General features: G+C 48.1%; 1 protein-coding gene and 1 pseudogene across 5 annotated transcripts in view; one reads left to right on the top strand and one right to left on the bottom strand.

Moving 5' to 3' along the window:
• Anp32a (acidic nuclear phosphoprotein 32 family member A) overlaps positions 1-5,307 on the bottom strand; it is a 37,113-nt gene extending 31,806 nt beyond the window's left edge. The window contains exon 1 of one of the 4 annotated variants that reach the window (XM_087560546.1): positions 5,047-5,307. In XM_087560546.1, the coding sequence (XP_087416672.1) occupies positions 5,047-5,127 (81 nt within the window). In that variant the 5' untranslated portion in view covers positions 5,128-5,307. 4 annotated transcript variants of the gene reach the window in all.
• On the top strand, positions 1,860-4,896 carry LOC148004192 (uncharacterized; annotated as a pseudogene). Its single transcript, XR_015627759.1, has 2 exons — positions 1,860-2,471; positions 4,420-4,896. The product of XR_015627759.1 is annotated as an uncharacterized LOC148004192, transcript variant X6 (transcript).
• Positions 5,308-15,302: the final 9,995 nt, after the last annotated feature.

The raw sequence follows: 15,302 nt of genomic DNA, 5'->3' as shown, positions 1-15,302 counted from the left end.
GTTAGGTGAGCAGCTAAAGACAGAGTTACTGGCATTGTTATTAGCTACAAACTAACACTAAGGACCTGCCTATTCTATCCTGAGATTTTTTTTTCCCTACAAAGAAGACTAATAAAAACAGTAAAGGCATTATATAAGATCCCAAATAACCACTCACTAAGGGCTCCTGCTTGTTTACTCACTTCCCCAGAAGTGTAATCTAGGAGGCCAGATATACCTCAGCAGTGTATTTAATATGCGAATCCAGGGTAAGGCTCTCCCTTAAAATGCTTATCCACCCTGCTTGTCTGTCCCACCTAAAGCTTCAACAGGAAGCTAGGCTTTGTTTCCGGTGTCCTCAATACCAACAAACTCAAACCCACCCTCTTGCTACTACATGGCCTTGGTCCAAGGCTGGAGGAGAAAAAGCTCTTCCCCATGGTGCTTTACAAAAATACATGCGATAGTGCTTCAAGGCAGTACAGGGGCTGAGTATGACAGAATTAAAACCACGGCTCTGCGCTGACCAGCAGTGACCCGGAGCCTTGCCTCAATTTCCTTATGGTTAGTATAAGAATAACAACAGTACTTAACATAGTGCCCTTGTGAGAGTAAAGTAACTGCTGTCTGTAATCCACTTAGCAACATGCCAGACACAGTAAGAAGCTGTGTGAGCAGCTCTATTATTGTTGGAGTTGTTATTTTAAACCTCCAAGAGGCCCTAAGTTACTCCTCGCCACTCCCCAGTATCTGTGACTATACCAAGCAGTCGCTAAGGGCCAACTCAAGCCAATAATAGTCACTTACTGATAAAACAGAACTGTCCCGTCTTACAGGACACAGGTACAAAACTTTGTAGGGTAAACTAAGGGAATATGTCCCAGATCGCAGGTTGGCAGGATCCTACCTCCTCGTAGTTGGTGAACTCAAGCCCGGGTCTGTGTAGCTTCAGAACCCAGACTCACCACGGAACCTTCAGATCCAAAACAAGCCTCAGCAGCTGCCAGTCACAAGATTCAAATGATCACCCCACACCAAGGCCACGCTCAGTTCTCTGCCCCCAATCCCTGCTTGGCTTGCATAAATTGGAGCAAACCGCCCGGCCACTTGCTTGAACCCAATTAGGCAGTAAGTCAACCTAGAAGAAGAAAAAATGCAATGCATTCCAGAGGTCAAAGTAGACGCTGGCTCCGATGGCAGCCTTTGCCCGACACTTCCATGGAAGTTAGTCTCTCCGTGCAGACACCAGCCTACAGCCCGCGAGGTGCCTACCACACGCTTTGAGTCCCACATCGGGGCCAGCATTTCGAAAAAACTGCCTGAGTCTTAAGCCAACACAAAAAGACAGTTTACTTTTTCTTTCCTTTTTTTTTTTTTAAAGAAAATCCTTTTCTCTTTCGGTTTAGAGTAGCGTTTACTACTATGTAGTTACCTATCTTCCCCGCCAAAACAAAAACGGAAAAAGAAAAAAAAAAAAAAAAGGCGCGGGGTGGGGGATTGGAAAAAGAACGAGAGAGCTCCCCCAGCTTGCAGGGTGCTGCGACACCCACCTGAAACTCGCCCAACCTTTCTAGAGGGCCCAGCCCCGGAGGGCGTTTCCCCAGTGCATCCGGACAATTTGTCCCTCCTGGGTAGAAGGCTGACGCCCTCGGCTTTAGTGAGGGCCACCAGACTAGCGAGCCTGAGCCCCTCCCGTCCTCCAGTTTCACCCCCACCCCCATACACCACCCTATCATTTCCGCTGAAGGCGCAAACACCAGCGCGATCATTTCGCCTTCAAGGCCACCTTTCACTACGTGCCGAGCGCAGCAGGAGCCACGGCGGAAAACCGAACAGGGGGGGCAGGGAGTTAGGGCGGGGGGGGGGGCGCTCGATAAGGTAGACTGTCACCTTTTCGGGGCTACGACAGCTTCGGGATCCTTGGACCCTGGGTGGGAGCTCCTATAAGGCCGAATGAGTAAGTGGGGTGGGGGGGTGTCCCAGGGGCCAGCTCCCCCAGCAGCCACCTCGCTAGAGGGCGGCCGTCGGGGCGATGGCGCAAGCTTCTCGCTCCCCCCCCCCAAGCGCGACAACAGCCACGGTGACAAAATGGCAGCTCGGCGTCCGACTGGCGAGCAACCGGCACATAGCCGGGGACTGCCGCCCCTGCACCCCGAGAATGTCAGGGCACCCTAGGGCTAGGTCTCCCAATGGCCTAACAGTGCAAATGGCGAGAGCAGACTGGTCCGCAGATCCTAGCGGGTCGATGGTCCCCCGCCCGCCGTGCCCTCTCCAGACCCGCTCCCCAGGCCCGCGCCTCGGAGCTTAGGCTGTGCCGGTGCGCGCCCGAGCCCCCACCGCTGGGCGCCACGGTCCCCGCGGAGCCCGGTCCGCCGCCGCCGTGGGGGAGGGGTGGGCCTCGGGCGCCCCGGGAAACATGGCTGCTCGTCCTAGTACGGCGGCGTCGCGGCCACCAGTCCTCGAGAAGCGACTTGGGAGAGAGGTTGCAGAAGGTGGGTGCGTGGGGGGACTCTGGGGAGGGAGGTTCCCCAGAACGATCTGTTTTCCAAAAACGTTTATTTGAAAAAAACAAAAAACCAGCAAAACAACAACAAAAAGCCAGTTCCTCCTCCCCCACCCCTTTTGTCCCTCTTTCGAGAGCTTTCTGCCCTCCCCTCCCCCATGCGCAGCAAGTGCCCCCTCCCCCGCCACCCGCGCGCCCCACCCCGCCATAAGCCCGGAGGCCGGCGAGTGGGCAGCGGACTCACGGCGAGGGGGCGAAGCGTGAGAAATCGCGCCCAGCCCAGAGCGCCCGCCCCTCCCCCAGCGCACACACTCGGGGAAGTTTAAAGAGCCGGTTCGACCCGCTTTCCGTTTCGCTCCGGGTCAGCTAGTACTGTGGCCCGCTCGGTCCGGTCCTGCGCTGCTACGCACCTACTTGCCGCGACCCTGAAGCCCCCCAACTATGTACAGGGGTCTTCCCGGAAAGTACGCGGGAAGTCGCGTTCGGCCCCCTCCCCCAGCACCACACCCAGTCCCCTCCACCCCCCGGATCCGGCACCCTGGCTAGTTCGGGATGCCACCGGCCGAACCGGGCAGCCCCGCGGCAAGTCCTGCTGCTAGGGGTGCCCCCTCCTCCCGCCCTGCGCGCCATAAGGCTGTAGCACGTCTCGGGTGCACAGCTGCGTGAGGATGGGCGGAGGGCAGAAAGGAGCTTGTTTTCAAAAGTCTTACTCAGGTTTAGAAGGAGGAATTAGGAGAAAAGAGGAAACGAGGCCTGCCTTTGTCAGGATTCGAGGGGCCAAGTGGCTGGAGGGGCGACAGGTCAGCACAACGTGCTGCGCGAGCCCCCAACTCGCCCGAGCCCCGGACCCTCAGGCTAGACCCGAGATCTTCCCGCCCGCGAGCCCCTGCTGCCTACGACCGGGCCTAAAGGGGAAGTCGGCTAGGGTTTCCACCCCAGACCCTAGGGTCTCTCGAATGGGTCAACTCGCAGACATGAGTGTGAAAGCGGGAGGGAGACAAAAATAAACAGTAGCTTTCGAGTCACCCACCCACCCTCACTTCCCCTTGCAGTGGGCTAGCGCCCAGCCTCCCCGTTCCCACCGGTGTAAGTTTCCTCCTGCCATACTCCCGCCGCTGCCCAATCCATAACGGCTACGGTCAGACGAACTGCCCATCCCAGAGCTGCGTGCCAGCCGTGCCCGCAAGAATGTAGACTGGGTCGGTCCCCACAGCGGCACCAGCTCTGGGCAGCTCGGGTTCTGATAAAGTTTCCCGTGCCCATTTATTAACCAAGCGCCGAATGGCTGCCAGGGAGCCCACCCCAAGAGAAGAAGGGACCGAGAAGGTGGGGTGTCTGGTGCCGATGAGGCGTCAGGGTGCCAAGGCTGGCATCTGGGTTGTGAGCCGGGGGCCAGAATGGGACGCAGCCTCCGGGCAACTTACATTAGCGACGCTCGTGGTTGGGGAGGCGCGAGGATTATCTGAGCATTTGCACACTCCACAATCCCTCCCCCTTTTCTAAGGTACCCCCCTCCCTTTCCGCGAGGAAGAAGGGAGAAAAGACAGCATCTGGCCCAAAGGTGGGGTGGAAAGAGTGAGAGAGAAAGGAGAAGGAAGGCAGGCAGAGAAAGGGAGGGAGGGAGAGAAAGGGCGCGTTCACGAACACGACAAAGTTACAAATATGGCTCCCCACCTCTCGCCTCATCCCCGCAGAGAAACGAAGACGCGCTTTAAACTCGAGCCATCTCCCAACTCCGCAGCAGTCGGGTCCCCACGCGCTCTCCCCGGGGGCCTCGGGCTACATTGATCAGAAACTATACCGGACTCGCGAAGCCCAAAACTTATTGTGTGCGAGCGAGCGAAAGAGACGGCAAAGGGAGGGGGCAGGCGCGGGAGGGGGCGGAAAGGGGGTTACGCTTCTAAAATATAACACCCCCTTTTTGTTGTTTAATCCAGGAGGCAGCCCATCTTCTCCTCCCCTCGATCATCTTTTCCATCCAGATGCGCGTCGTGGGAGCTCGGACGAGGGTGAGATCGCCGTCTTCCCTCCGACCCGAACGCGTGCGCCCCGCCGGCCCCCCGCTGGGTGCACACTCGCACGCACACCCTCGCACCCATACCCGCACACGCGGGAGCACACGCACAGGTAGTCAGTCACACACCAAGGGCAGCAGCGACGGCGGACGAAACATGCTCCGATGGCATTGCACACCCCCCCCCCCCGCCATCCAACCTTGCAATTCATTTGCATTCAGACCCCAAACCCCACATCTCCCCCGAGCCCCACTCCATAAAAAAGTGCCTTCCCCCAAAACACACACGCACACATAACACAAAGTAGGAGAATGGACCGACAGAGATATTTTTGGCAAATGCTCACATCAGAGGGCGTCCTGTTCCGCAGCTCTAAATAAATCCGTTTGTCCATCTCCATCTCTCGCGCTCTCTCTTTCTGCAGAGGATCCTGCGCCAGCGGAATTCAATCAATAAACCCCGAACCCACGGCCGCGCGTTTTAGGACTTTGAAGGCTCAACCAGCTCCGCTCGGTTCTCGAGCCCCCAGCACCCGCGGCGCACACTAACCTGATCGCCGTAGAGGCGGGACCTGCGGCTCCTGCGTGGAGCGGCGGCAACAGGAGCCAATCGAGTGGCGAGGCTCCGCATGCCAGCCAATAGTGGTGGTAGCGGCGGGGGGCAGGGTCCAATGGGCGGCCTGCGCAGCGGGCCAGGGAGGCTCAGCCATTTGGCTGTGGTGCCGGAGACGGACCCCCTTAGATACCCGAGCAGCCGAAGAGGAGCGCGGCTGCACCTTGGTGGTTGCGCACGGGGGGCGGGAGGGAAGGCAGGGCAGGTGCGTGGACCTGAAGGTTCGTGGCCGGGGGCGGGGCCGCAGGTGCGTGGACACGGGAGGGGCGGGGTCCTTGCGGGGGCATCCTCTGGGTGCTGGGCGGGCGGACGAGGCCTGGGGCGCGCGGGCGCAAGGCAGGCCCAAGGAGGGCGCGCATTTTTGGAGCGCACGAAGGACAAATCCCACCCCCCCACACACACACATACCCCGGGGTGCCCACCTTGGCACAACCCCTCACTCCGGGTCTACTCCCATCCCCGCAATTAAATAATCAAGTCTAAGTGCGTGACGCTCCCACCTCCGGAGGAGCGAGGGCGCGATCTCGACCCCAGAAGCTTGGCGGTCTGGTGTCCTGCCTTAAAAGAAGCAATTCCCCGAGAGCCACCGGGATATCTTGTGTAGGGCGATTAATGAATGGAAAGACCGCAGATGCAGAACTGTATAAAATATTTAAAAAGTGGAAAAGGAAGGTGCTGGGAACTGCTGATTCTCAGAGCCCAACATAATTGACGGGCTTTATAGGTTTTTTTGAGATAGAGCTTTGCACGTTTCATTCTAATCGTCCACCAGAGTCGTTTGGTTGGATCTGAGTTGCCAAGGAGTCGCTAACTGGGGCACTTAGTCCAGGTCTTCCAGTTGCTTTGGGTTTTGTTTTTGTTCGACTACGTTACGTTTTTAAAGAAACCTTTACAACCCTGGTTCCCACTGGGTTTCCAGCTTCTTGTAAGCAGCCCTAGGACCTCATTACTACGTGGATGTCTGTAGCTGTGGACAAATCACGGGATACATGTTTAATTTCATCCACACAACTTTATCATAGTGTCTTTTTTCTCTTCGTCTACACTCTCACGCAAACATCCCCAAAATAATTCTATCATTTTGGATACATTAGAACTGAACATTTTATTCAGTTAGTTCTTTAGATCAAACAATAAATGGATTTGAAAGCTGATAAATGTTTATTCTAAGTAGCTGGGAGTACAAAATTAAAACATGTCATCGGGTAACTATGTAATTTCTATAGGTTGTTCATCTAACATTTCGTATCCTTAGATTTTTGTTAATTTTTACAAAGGCTGTGTAACTGGAATTTTTCAATTGTGTTGGTTCCTTTTAAAAACACAAAGAACCCCAAATTACCTCTTTGCCAATGTGTCAGTTCATGTTTCTGGATATGATAACGTTTTTAAAGCAATAATAGCTTTTCATCACAAATATTTTAAGAGGGTGTAGTGTACAAAATCTGTATAGCAGGAGTCTTGAAGTTCATGTTCTTTTGGATGGTAAATGCTAATTTGTTTCTTTTTTTTTTTGGTTCTTTTTTTTTGGAGCTGGGGACCAAACCCAGGGCCTTGCGCTTCCTAGGCAAGCGCTCTACCTCTGAGCTAAATCCCCAGCCCCACTAATTTGTTTCTTTTTTTTTTTTTTTTGGTTTTTTTTTTTTTTCGGAGCTGGGGACCGAACCCAGGGCCTTGTGCTTCCTAGGTAAGCGCTCTACCACTGAGCTAAATCCCCAGCCCACTAATTTGTTTCTTAAACACTGAATCATAGCTGAGGTCCCTGCTGTCAGTGCTGTGAGAGAGTCCTTTTCAAGGAGTAACTCAAAATCCATTGAAGCAAAGAGGTGTCCATTCTACTACCTCTGCTAAGTAGAAGCCAATAGCTCAAGTGACAGGAACAGAAGAAAATTACTTGGAATCCCAACCCCACATACACCTCCCCTTAACAGAGAATATACAGAAATAAAATTATAAAAATCCAGAAGTTGGGGTTGGGGATTTAGCTCAGTGGTAGAGCGCTTGCCTAGGAAGCGCAAGGCCCTGGGTTCGGTCCCCAGCTCCGAAAAAGAACCAAAAAAAAAAAAAAAAAAAAATCCAGAAGTTGAGCTAGAGAGATGGCTCAGTGGCTAAGAGCACTGACTGCTCTTCCAGAGGTCCTGAGTTCAAATCCCAGCAACCACATGGTGCCTCACAACCATCTGTAATGGAATCTAATGCCCTCTTCTAGTGTGTCTGAAGATAGTGTACTCATATAAATAAAATAAATAAATCTTTTCTTAAAAAGCAGAAGTTTCATGTGAAGAGAAACCAGAGTACTAGAGACTAATTAGAATAGGAAAAAAAGAAGAAGAAAGAAAGAAGAAAAAAAAAAAAACAGTGACCCAATCACTGACAGTATTCTGTATAACTTGTTTGTGGAGCATCTTCCTTTTACAAATTTTGAATAACAGCTTTTGCATTTAGTGCCACAAAACTGAAAGATGCTTTCACTGGATGTCGGTCAGTATAGAAGCTGAACTATGAAAGGACTTTGAGTATTGCCCAATTGCTAGAGGAAGAAAGTTCCTCTTGTAGTTTGTCTAAGAAAGTTTTAATAGGACTTTGGTGGTTTTATTAGGAAACAGGAAGACAGCTCAGCTATTTGCCCTATAAGACTATATGTGTGTGTGTGTAATTATTATTTACAGGGATATTAAATTATGTTTTATTGTATATCTTAGTAGTTAGGCACTGCTCCCAATTGATCTGCATTTCGGAGAAGTAGTCAGAGAAGCCCTAACTCTCCTGGAAGAATTTTTATATGGCCTGGAACAGGTGCAGTTCCTTACTGCAGACTGAACCCACAACAGACTTTAGATGGCGAGGAATAGACAGTCTGCGGCAGGGTTTGATTCCAGCTGGGAATTAATGAGATGCAAATCAAGTTTTGAGCCTTGATTTGAGAAAGGGGTGGGCTTCAAGTAAGAAGGGCACCTTCAGTATCCATCCCAAACTAATGAGCAGCCTGTTCCCAAAGATAAGAGCCATGGGTGTCTTTAGCCTCCGTGTGTCTTGAAGGCTTTATTTTTATTTATGTGTATTGTGTGCACAAAAGTGCAGTTGCCCAAGGAAGCTAGACGAGAATGTTGGGTCCTTCTGGAGTTCCAGGAACTTGTGAACAGACATAGGTGTTGGGACCTGAGCTCTTGTCCTCTGCAAGAGCAGCAAGTGTTCTTACCTACTGAGCCATCTCGACCATGCCCAACATGGTGAGAAGTCTTGTTTTTAGAAATAACCACACCATCACTGCTGTTTTAGCTCGGGAGTCCTTGGTTCAGTCTCTGAAGATGGTGGCCCTTTGGTTTTTATTGGTCAAGCTAATGAATGCACAGTTCAACTTCATTCTTCAGCTTGAAGCATCTAGACTGGAACCCAGCCATAACCCTCTTCCGCTTACACTAGAGCTTGGCTGCCTGGGTCCCAGAGACAATGACATGGAAAGGCTCCAGCTTGCCTGTGTGCTCTTCTGTCCTTACATATAAATAGCTTTTAGAAATGTAGATTATTCTTTTGAAACCCATGGTAACAATGTGAGGATGTCTGCATTTTGATTTGAATAGCAAAGGAATGTTCAAGTCCAAAATCTAAAAAGCTACTCATAGTTTTCTATTGCTTAATGAAGCATTGGACTTTTTTTAAAGTGTGTATTACATTTATTTTTGTGTGCTGCTGGGGGCATGTGCTACTTCACATGTCTGAAGATCAAAGGACAACATTCAGGAGTCAGCCTTCCTACCTGGTGGGGCCCAGAGATTGAAATCAGGTCATCAGACTTGGCACCTTTACCCATTGGACCATCTGTCTAGCCTGGGTGACATTTTTAAAAAATGCTTTAATGATTGAATAGTTATCTTGTTAACGAGTTGGTCATGGAGAAAAAGTACTAACCAAAAATAGTTATTACAGGTCACTTAAAAAAATAACATGGTGACTCATGCCTGTAATCGCAATGAGTTTGAAGCACCCTGGGCTATTGGGTAACTGTTTCAGTAAGTCAAGCATGATAGCCTATGCCTGTCGGTCCATGGAAGTAGGAGCAGACTGGGCTCCCTAAGACTGTTTATTAAGTTAAGTAGGGCTGGAGAAGTGGCTCAGCAATTGAGAACTCAGGTCGCTCTTCCAGGGAACTTGGGCTCAGTTCCCAGCACCCATGTGGCAGTTATAACTGTTAGAACTCCACTTCCAGGGGATCTAAGGCTGGCCTCCAAGGGCATCAGGAACACACATGGTACACAAACATCCATGTAAAACACCCATACATATACAAAACTTTAAAATAAAATATGGCTATTAAAAAAAGTAAGACAGGAGGCATGGCTCAACAGCTCAGCAACTGTTATTCTTGCATAGAACCTGAGCCAAGTTGTCAGCACTTACGTGGTGGCTCACAACCGTCTGAAGCTCCAGTTGCAGGGGATTTGATGCCCCGTTCTAATTTCTCTGAGTACCAGGCACATGTGGTGCGTATACATACATGAAGACAACTACTACATGAATAGATCTTAGAAAGTGGGCAAAGTGATACGTACCTACAATCCAGTACTCAGAACATATGAGCAGGATGGTCAGAAGTTCAGGGTCGGGCTGGAGAGATGGCTCAGTGGTCAAGAGCACTGACTGTTCTTCCAGAGGTCCTGAGTTCAAATCCCAGCAACCACATGGTGCCTCACAACCATCTATAATGAGATCCGATGCCCTCTTCTGGTGTGACTGAAGACAGCTACAATGTACTTTTTTTTTTTTTTTTACAATGTACTTATATATAATAAATAAATCTTTAAAAAAAAGTTCAGGGTCATCCTTTGCTACCTAGTGAGTTTGAGGCTAGCCTGGGCTACATGCTACATGAAACATTCAAGAAAACAATAGCAAAAAGACAATGGAGGGACTGCAGAGATGGCTAAGTGGTTAAGAGTGTTGATTGCTCTTATAAAGGACTGAGTTCCACCCTAGCCCCAACACAATGACTCACAACTATCTAATTCCTAGATAAGAGTGCACATTCATATGTGAAATAATTATGAAAAAAGACAGTGGAATGTGAAGTCAATTAGCAATGTGACTAAAGGCAGTTCAGATAAAGAATATAGAAAAATTGGACTTTAATCTCATCACTTGGAAGACAGGAGGATCTCTGAGTGTTTGAAACCAGCATGGTCTACAAAATGAGTTCCAGGACAGCCAGGGTTATTACACAGAGAAACCCTATCATGACAAACAAACAAAATATATATATATATACACACATATATATATATAAACTAATTTTGAGTCATTTTTAATCGATATGGAGTTGAACTACATCTCTATAGAAAAATTTCTGGTCTACATAGTTCCAGACCTAGTCTCAGTAATAAATGAAAGGGATCCAAATAAAACTTTATGAGCTTTTAGCACATTTTTATTTGCAAGTCCTCTTCGTTAGCATCCATAGCTTATCTGCCCCCTCAGAGTCTCTGCTCTAATAGCAACTATCATTTGAACTTACAAATACCCAGAGGCGTACACTGCACTGCTCTCCTGGAGTTGGAAGCCTGCTGAATACACTTGGATAGATTAATAAATTTGTACTATATTTTCATTTGAAATGTTGGGCCATCCTAAAGGAGTATTGCAAGTGCCTTAAGCCTTCTCTGGGGACTCTAGATGATTGTAACCTGAATATAAAGTTTTTTTTAAATCTTTTAAAATGTATATTTTGTGTGTGGATGTCAGGGGGCAGTTTTCTCCCTCTACCATGCGGCTCCTTCCTGGGGATGGATCTCAGGTCATCAAACCTGGTGACAATTCTGCTCACTGAGCGATCTCGCCGACCCAAATAGAAAATTGTTGAAATCATTTGCATATGACCAGATGAGATGACCTTGTTAGGACTTTGAGGACTCTCGCCCAGCAGAAGGACACCTAGTCTCTGCTAGACTGGCTAAGTGATCTGAATGCAACTTACACACCTCTTGTGTTTTAGGATTGTGTTACTTGCCCTTGTAGTAAAGGTAAACTTAGCAAAGGTAATAAATACATCACACTTGGCTGAATGGAATCTGTGTCTAGATCAGTGTGGCCCAGTGCTGCTGTAGTCAAAGCAGATCATGCATGACTGGGAAATGTGTGGGACAAGATGTGGGCCCAGCACGTGGATATGCTGTCCAGGCACTTTGTTAATGGCTAAAGGAAACCAAACGAAAAAGGAATGCCCTGTCTCCAGAGTAAAGGTCAGGAGGGTCATGCAGAACAGGCTGGCCTTGTTCAGTCACTGAGTATCTGACATGACCTTAAGGCTCAGATCATCCTGCCTCTCCACCTTCCCAGCCTGTCTGGAAGGTTGAGATCCATGTGACTCAATGTATCCCTGTCTCTCCTGTTTGCTGCACTTACTGGAAAAGTGACCTCATTACGTGTTTAGCATGACCTGAAACAGAGTTAACATCTGAGTCCCTCTTTCCTACCTCAGAGTAAACAAAGCATCACAGCTATTGGCAGTGAGTTTTTACGAAGGCAGAGCCAGGGAGAACCTTAAGACTTTGCAAGAAACCATCTCCAGTCCAGTCCCCAGAGTTGATCTTCTTTGTTATTGTTTGTTCTGAGTTTTCAAGACGGGTTTTCTCTGTGTTGAGCCCTGGCTGTTCTAGAACTTGCTTTGTAGACTAGACTGGCCTCTGACTCCCAGAGATCTACATGCTTCTGCCTCCCGAGTGCTGGGATTAGTCACTATCAGCAACCCATCAGTTAGTCTTAATTTGTAATGTACTCCTAAAGGGTAATCTAAAGACAAGAGTAATCAACCTATGGCATTTCCTGTCCGACCGCAGAGACCTGTGGATATGAGATGGCACAGATAAAAAGTTTCAGTCTGCTGCTGTAAGCAGGGTTCAGACTTAGGTAAAGACCAAAGCAGAAGGGTATGAACGTTGTAATGTCCAGAAGTAGGCAAGTGGTCCCTAGGCTTGGAAGGATGTTGTCACTTTAAAGACTGTTATGGGGAAAACAGAAATATTGATGGCAAAATGAATGCAAAACCCACAGACACATCAACAAGACTGGTATTCCTGTGGACAAAAAGTTAATTGAGCTTGTGCTTGGTAGAAATGGATACTAGCTCGAACTCCAGGCCTGTGCTCTCAGCTTTTTGGGAGGCTGAGAAAAGAGGATAAAAAAATTCAAAGTTTGCTGGGGCTTCAAGGAATCTAGGGCTATAGATCAGTGGTAGAGTATTTGCCTGAACCCCACAATTGAAAAATAAATCAATATCAAGGCTGAAATATACCCCTTCACACACCGTTTCAAATCAGTTATATTACATTGTATTTCAGCTAGAAAACACACACACACACACACACACACACACACACACACACATTCATACATGGAGGGCCTAAATAAATTTTTTAAGGTTAAAAAGGTGTTGTAGAAATTCAGTATTTTTGTATTTGTTGAAGTGTGGTTGTTTTGATTATGTTTGGTTGCTGTGATAGAACACCAGGACTGAACCGATTTGTAGATAAAGTTTATTCCAGCTTACTGATTCCAGAAGCAGAGTTCATAACAGCAGGGGAGGCCAGAGCAGGAGGCTAAGGGATCACATCTAAATTGCACACAGGAAGCAGACAGCCAGAAACAGAAGCTATGCAAAGCTATAAATTCCCAAAGCCTGCCCCTGGGACAAACTTCCTCAGGGGGGCTCCATGCTCTAAGGTTCCTTAACAGCACCACCAGCTGGAGACCAAGTGTTCAAATACCGGAGCCTATGGGGGACATTTCTTTCAAGACACCACAGTGGCATAACTATTGCATGAATGCTATTCTTTGTCAGTGCCAATAACTTCTTTTCAGAGACGTGGCACTAATGATCCTGCTTACTGATAATACAAAATGTTCTTTACAACCAAGAACTCAGTGTGTTAGGACTTAGCTCTCCTTGGATGATTGAATACAAATCACGACAGAGTGTTAATTACTCACTGAAATCCATTTTCTCTTCTTCCTGAGTAGAGGAAGCTTGACCATGCTTCCCAGCTACCCCTGTAGCTAGATGGGATCACGTTATTGAGTTCTAACCAGTAGAGTCTATATGGTAATGAGGCTGCCGTTTCAGGGCCTGAGATCAGCGCATGTCAGGATGGAGGCCACAGAATGGCCCAAGCAACCGTGTATTATGAGGTAGAACCTTCTGCAGCCTGTGTCCTCTAGAGCCATTCCAACAACTCACTCATCTATCTATCAAGAGATAAACTGGGGAATCAGCCTGGTAACACACTGGGTAAAAGTGCTTGTCATCAAGCAGAATGGTTCTGGAAGCCACATGGTGGAAGAAGAGAACCAAGAGTTGTCCAATGACCTCCACATGCTAGACAAGCAGGTAAATAAATAAATTTAAGACAAAACCAAGGGTAGGGGGAGAAACTATGGTAAATACATAAAGTTGTGGGATTTTTTTTTCTTTATGCATTGGGATTGAAACCAGGGCTTCACACATGCTAGGCAAGTATTCTCCTACTGAGCTACCCCCAAAAGTACCCTTTTTTTGTAGTAGTCATTTTTAGACAGTCTCTCTAAGTAGCCCTGGGTATCTCTGAACTCATTCTGTAGCCCAGGCAGAGCTTGGAACCTGGGATCCTCCTTCAGCCTCCTGAGGAGCTATGATTACAGGCGTGTACTATCAGGACCAGTTCCAAGACAAGCTATAGTGGTGTGTCGTAATGCATTTGATTCGTTACTGCAGCCTGTTCTCACTAATTCATTAACTTCAATCCTAGTGATGTAGCCACTTCTGATCCTATAGATCAACTATGAATTTGAATAATGTTATACTTACAATGAATCTTTGAACTTGAGGTTGAAGGTGCCTTAAAGCATACACTATATGCCAATGAACTCTGAATGAAGAGCTATAAGGAGGCTCAAGAAATGACAGGCACAGAAGTAGGGGATGGTTTGTCTTACTGGGCAGTCAGAACCAGTGTTCAAATCCTCAACGCCCATATAAAATATCAAGATACCCAACGGTGTGAGCAGAGCACAGTGAGTACCTAATAGCATGGCAAGATGGCTCTTACCTGCCATCCCGGACCTGCGGCAGAGGGAGAGGGGGAGACAAGAGGATTTCAATTTCTACGTCAGCCTATATTACTACCTAAGGAGACTCTGTCTTTTTTAAGATTGATTTACTTGTTATATATTACACTGTAGCTGTCTTCAGACACACCAGAGGAGGGCATCAGATCTCATTACAGATGGTTGTGAGCCACCATGTGGTTGCTGGGATTTGAACTTAGGACCTTAGGAAGAGCAGTCAGTGCTCTTAACCACTGAGCCATCTCTCCAGCTGAGACTCTCTTAAACAGACACACACACACACACACACACACACACACACACACACACACAGCTGGGCAGCAGTGGCACATGTGTGGCCAGCCTGGTCTACAGAATAACCAGGTTTACACAGAGAAAACCTATCTCAAACAAAACAAAACAAAACAAACAAAAACAACCCACACAGAGACGAGTAAAGACCCTAGTGAAGTAACTTTGTTCATATGTGGCCACATCCCTGTACTTGAAAGCTAAGCAGGGTCAAGCCTGGTTAACATTTGGATGAGAGAATTATCAATTCCAGTTATACAGCATCAGGGTACTGGAGGGAAAGGATTGCTAAATAGCTCTAACACAAGGGGAACAAAAATAAATTCTGGTTTCTAGGACTGTAATACAGAGGCCTTCCTACTATGAGAGTTTTATTTTAGGCACCTCCAGAATTGTCTTTATTTCAGGCTCTACTCAGGATTTGAATTGTCTTGAGAGCTTGTAGAAGAAATGGAGATTGCAGGGCTCTTCGCTCTGTTTGCTCTGCTGTGCCAGCGTCAGGTGCACAGCTCCCATTCCTCTCGTCTCCACAGCTCATCTGACTGCTACGGAAGTGCGTGCCTGTGAATGCTAGGGGCCTGAACCCAGGTCCTATGCTTTAGGTCAAGGGGCTCTTACTGACGGAAACATCTCCCCAGCCTCTTTGTCGTTTACTCTATCTATCTATCTATCTATCTATCTATCTATCTATCTATCTATCTATCTATCTATCTATCTATCCATCCATCCACTCATCTACCTACCTATCGATTGTCTATCTTTGTTTTGTTTTTTGAGACAGGGTTTCTCTGTGTAGCCCCGGCTGTCCA

Source organism: Rattus norvegicus, chromosome 8 (assembly GCF_021556685.1).
Source record: "Rattus norvegicus strain SHRSP/BbbUtx chromosome 8, alternate assembly SHRSP_T2T, whole genome shotgun sequence".
In the NCBI taxonomy this organism is placed as follows: Eukaryota; Metazoa; Chordata; class Mammalia; order Rodentia; family Muridae; genus Rattus; species Rattus norvegicus.
The sequence above is the reverse complement of the archived record's forward strand: the minus strand, read 5'-3'. Positions and strand labels throughout refer to the sequence as shown.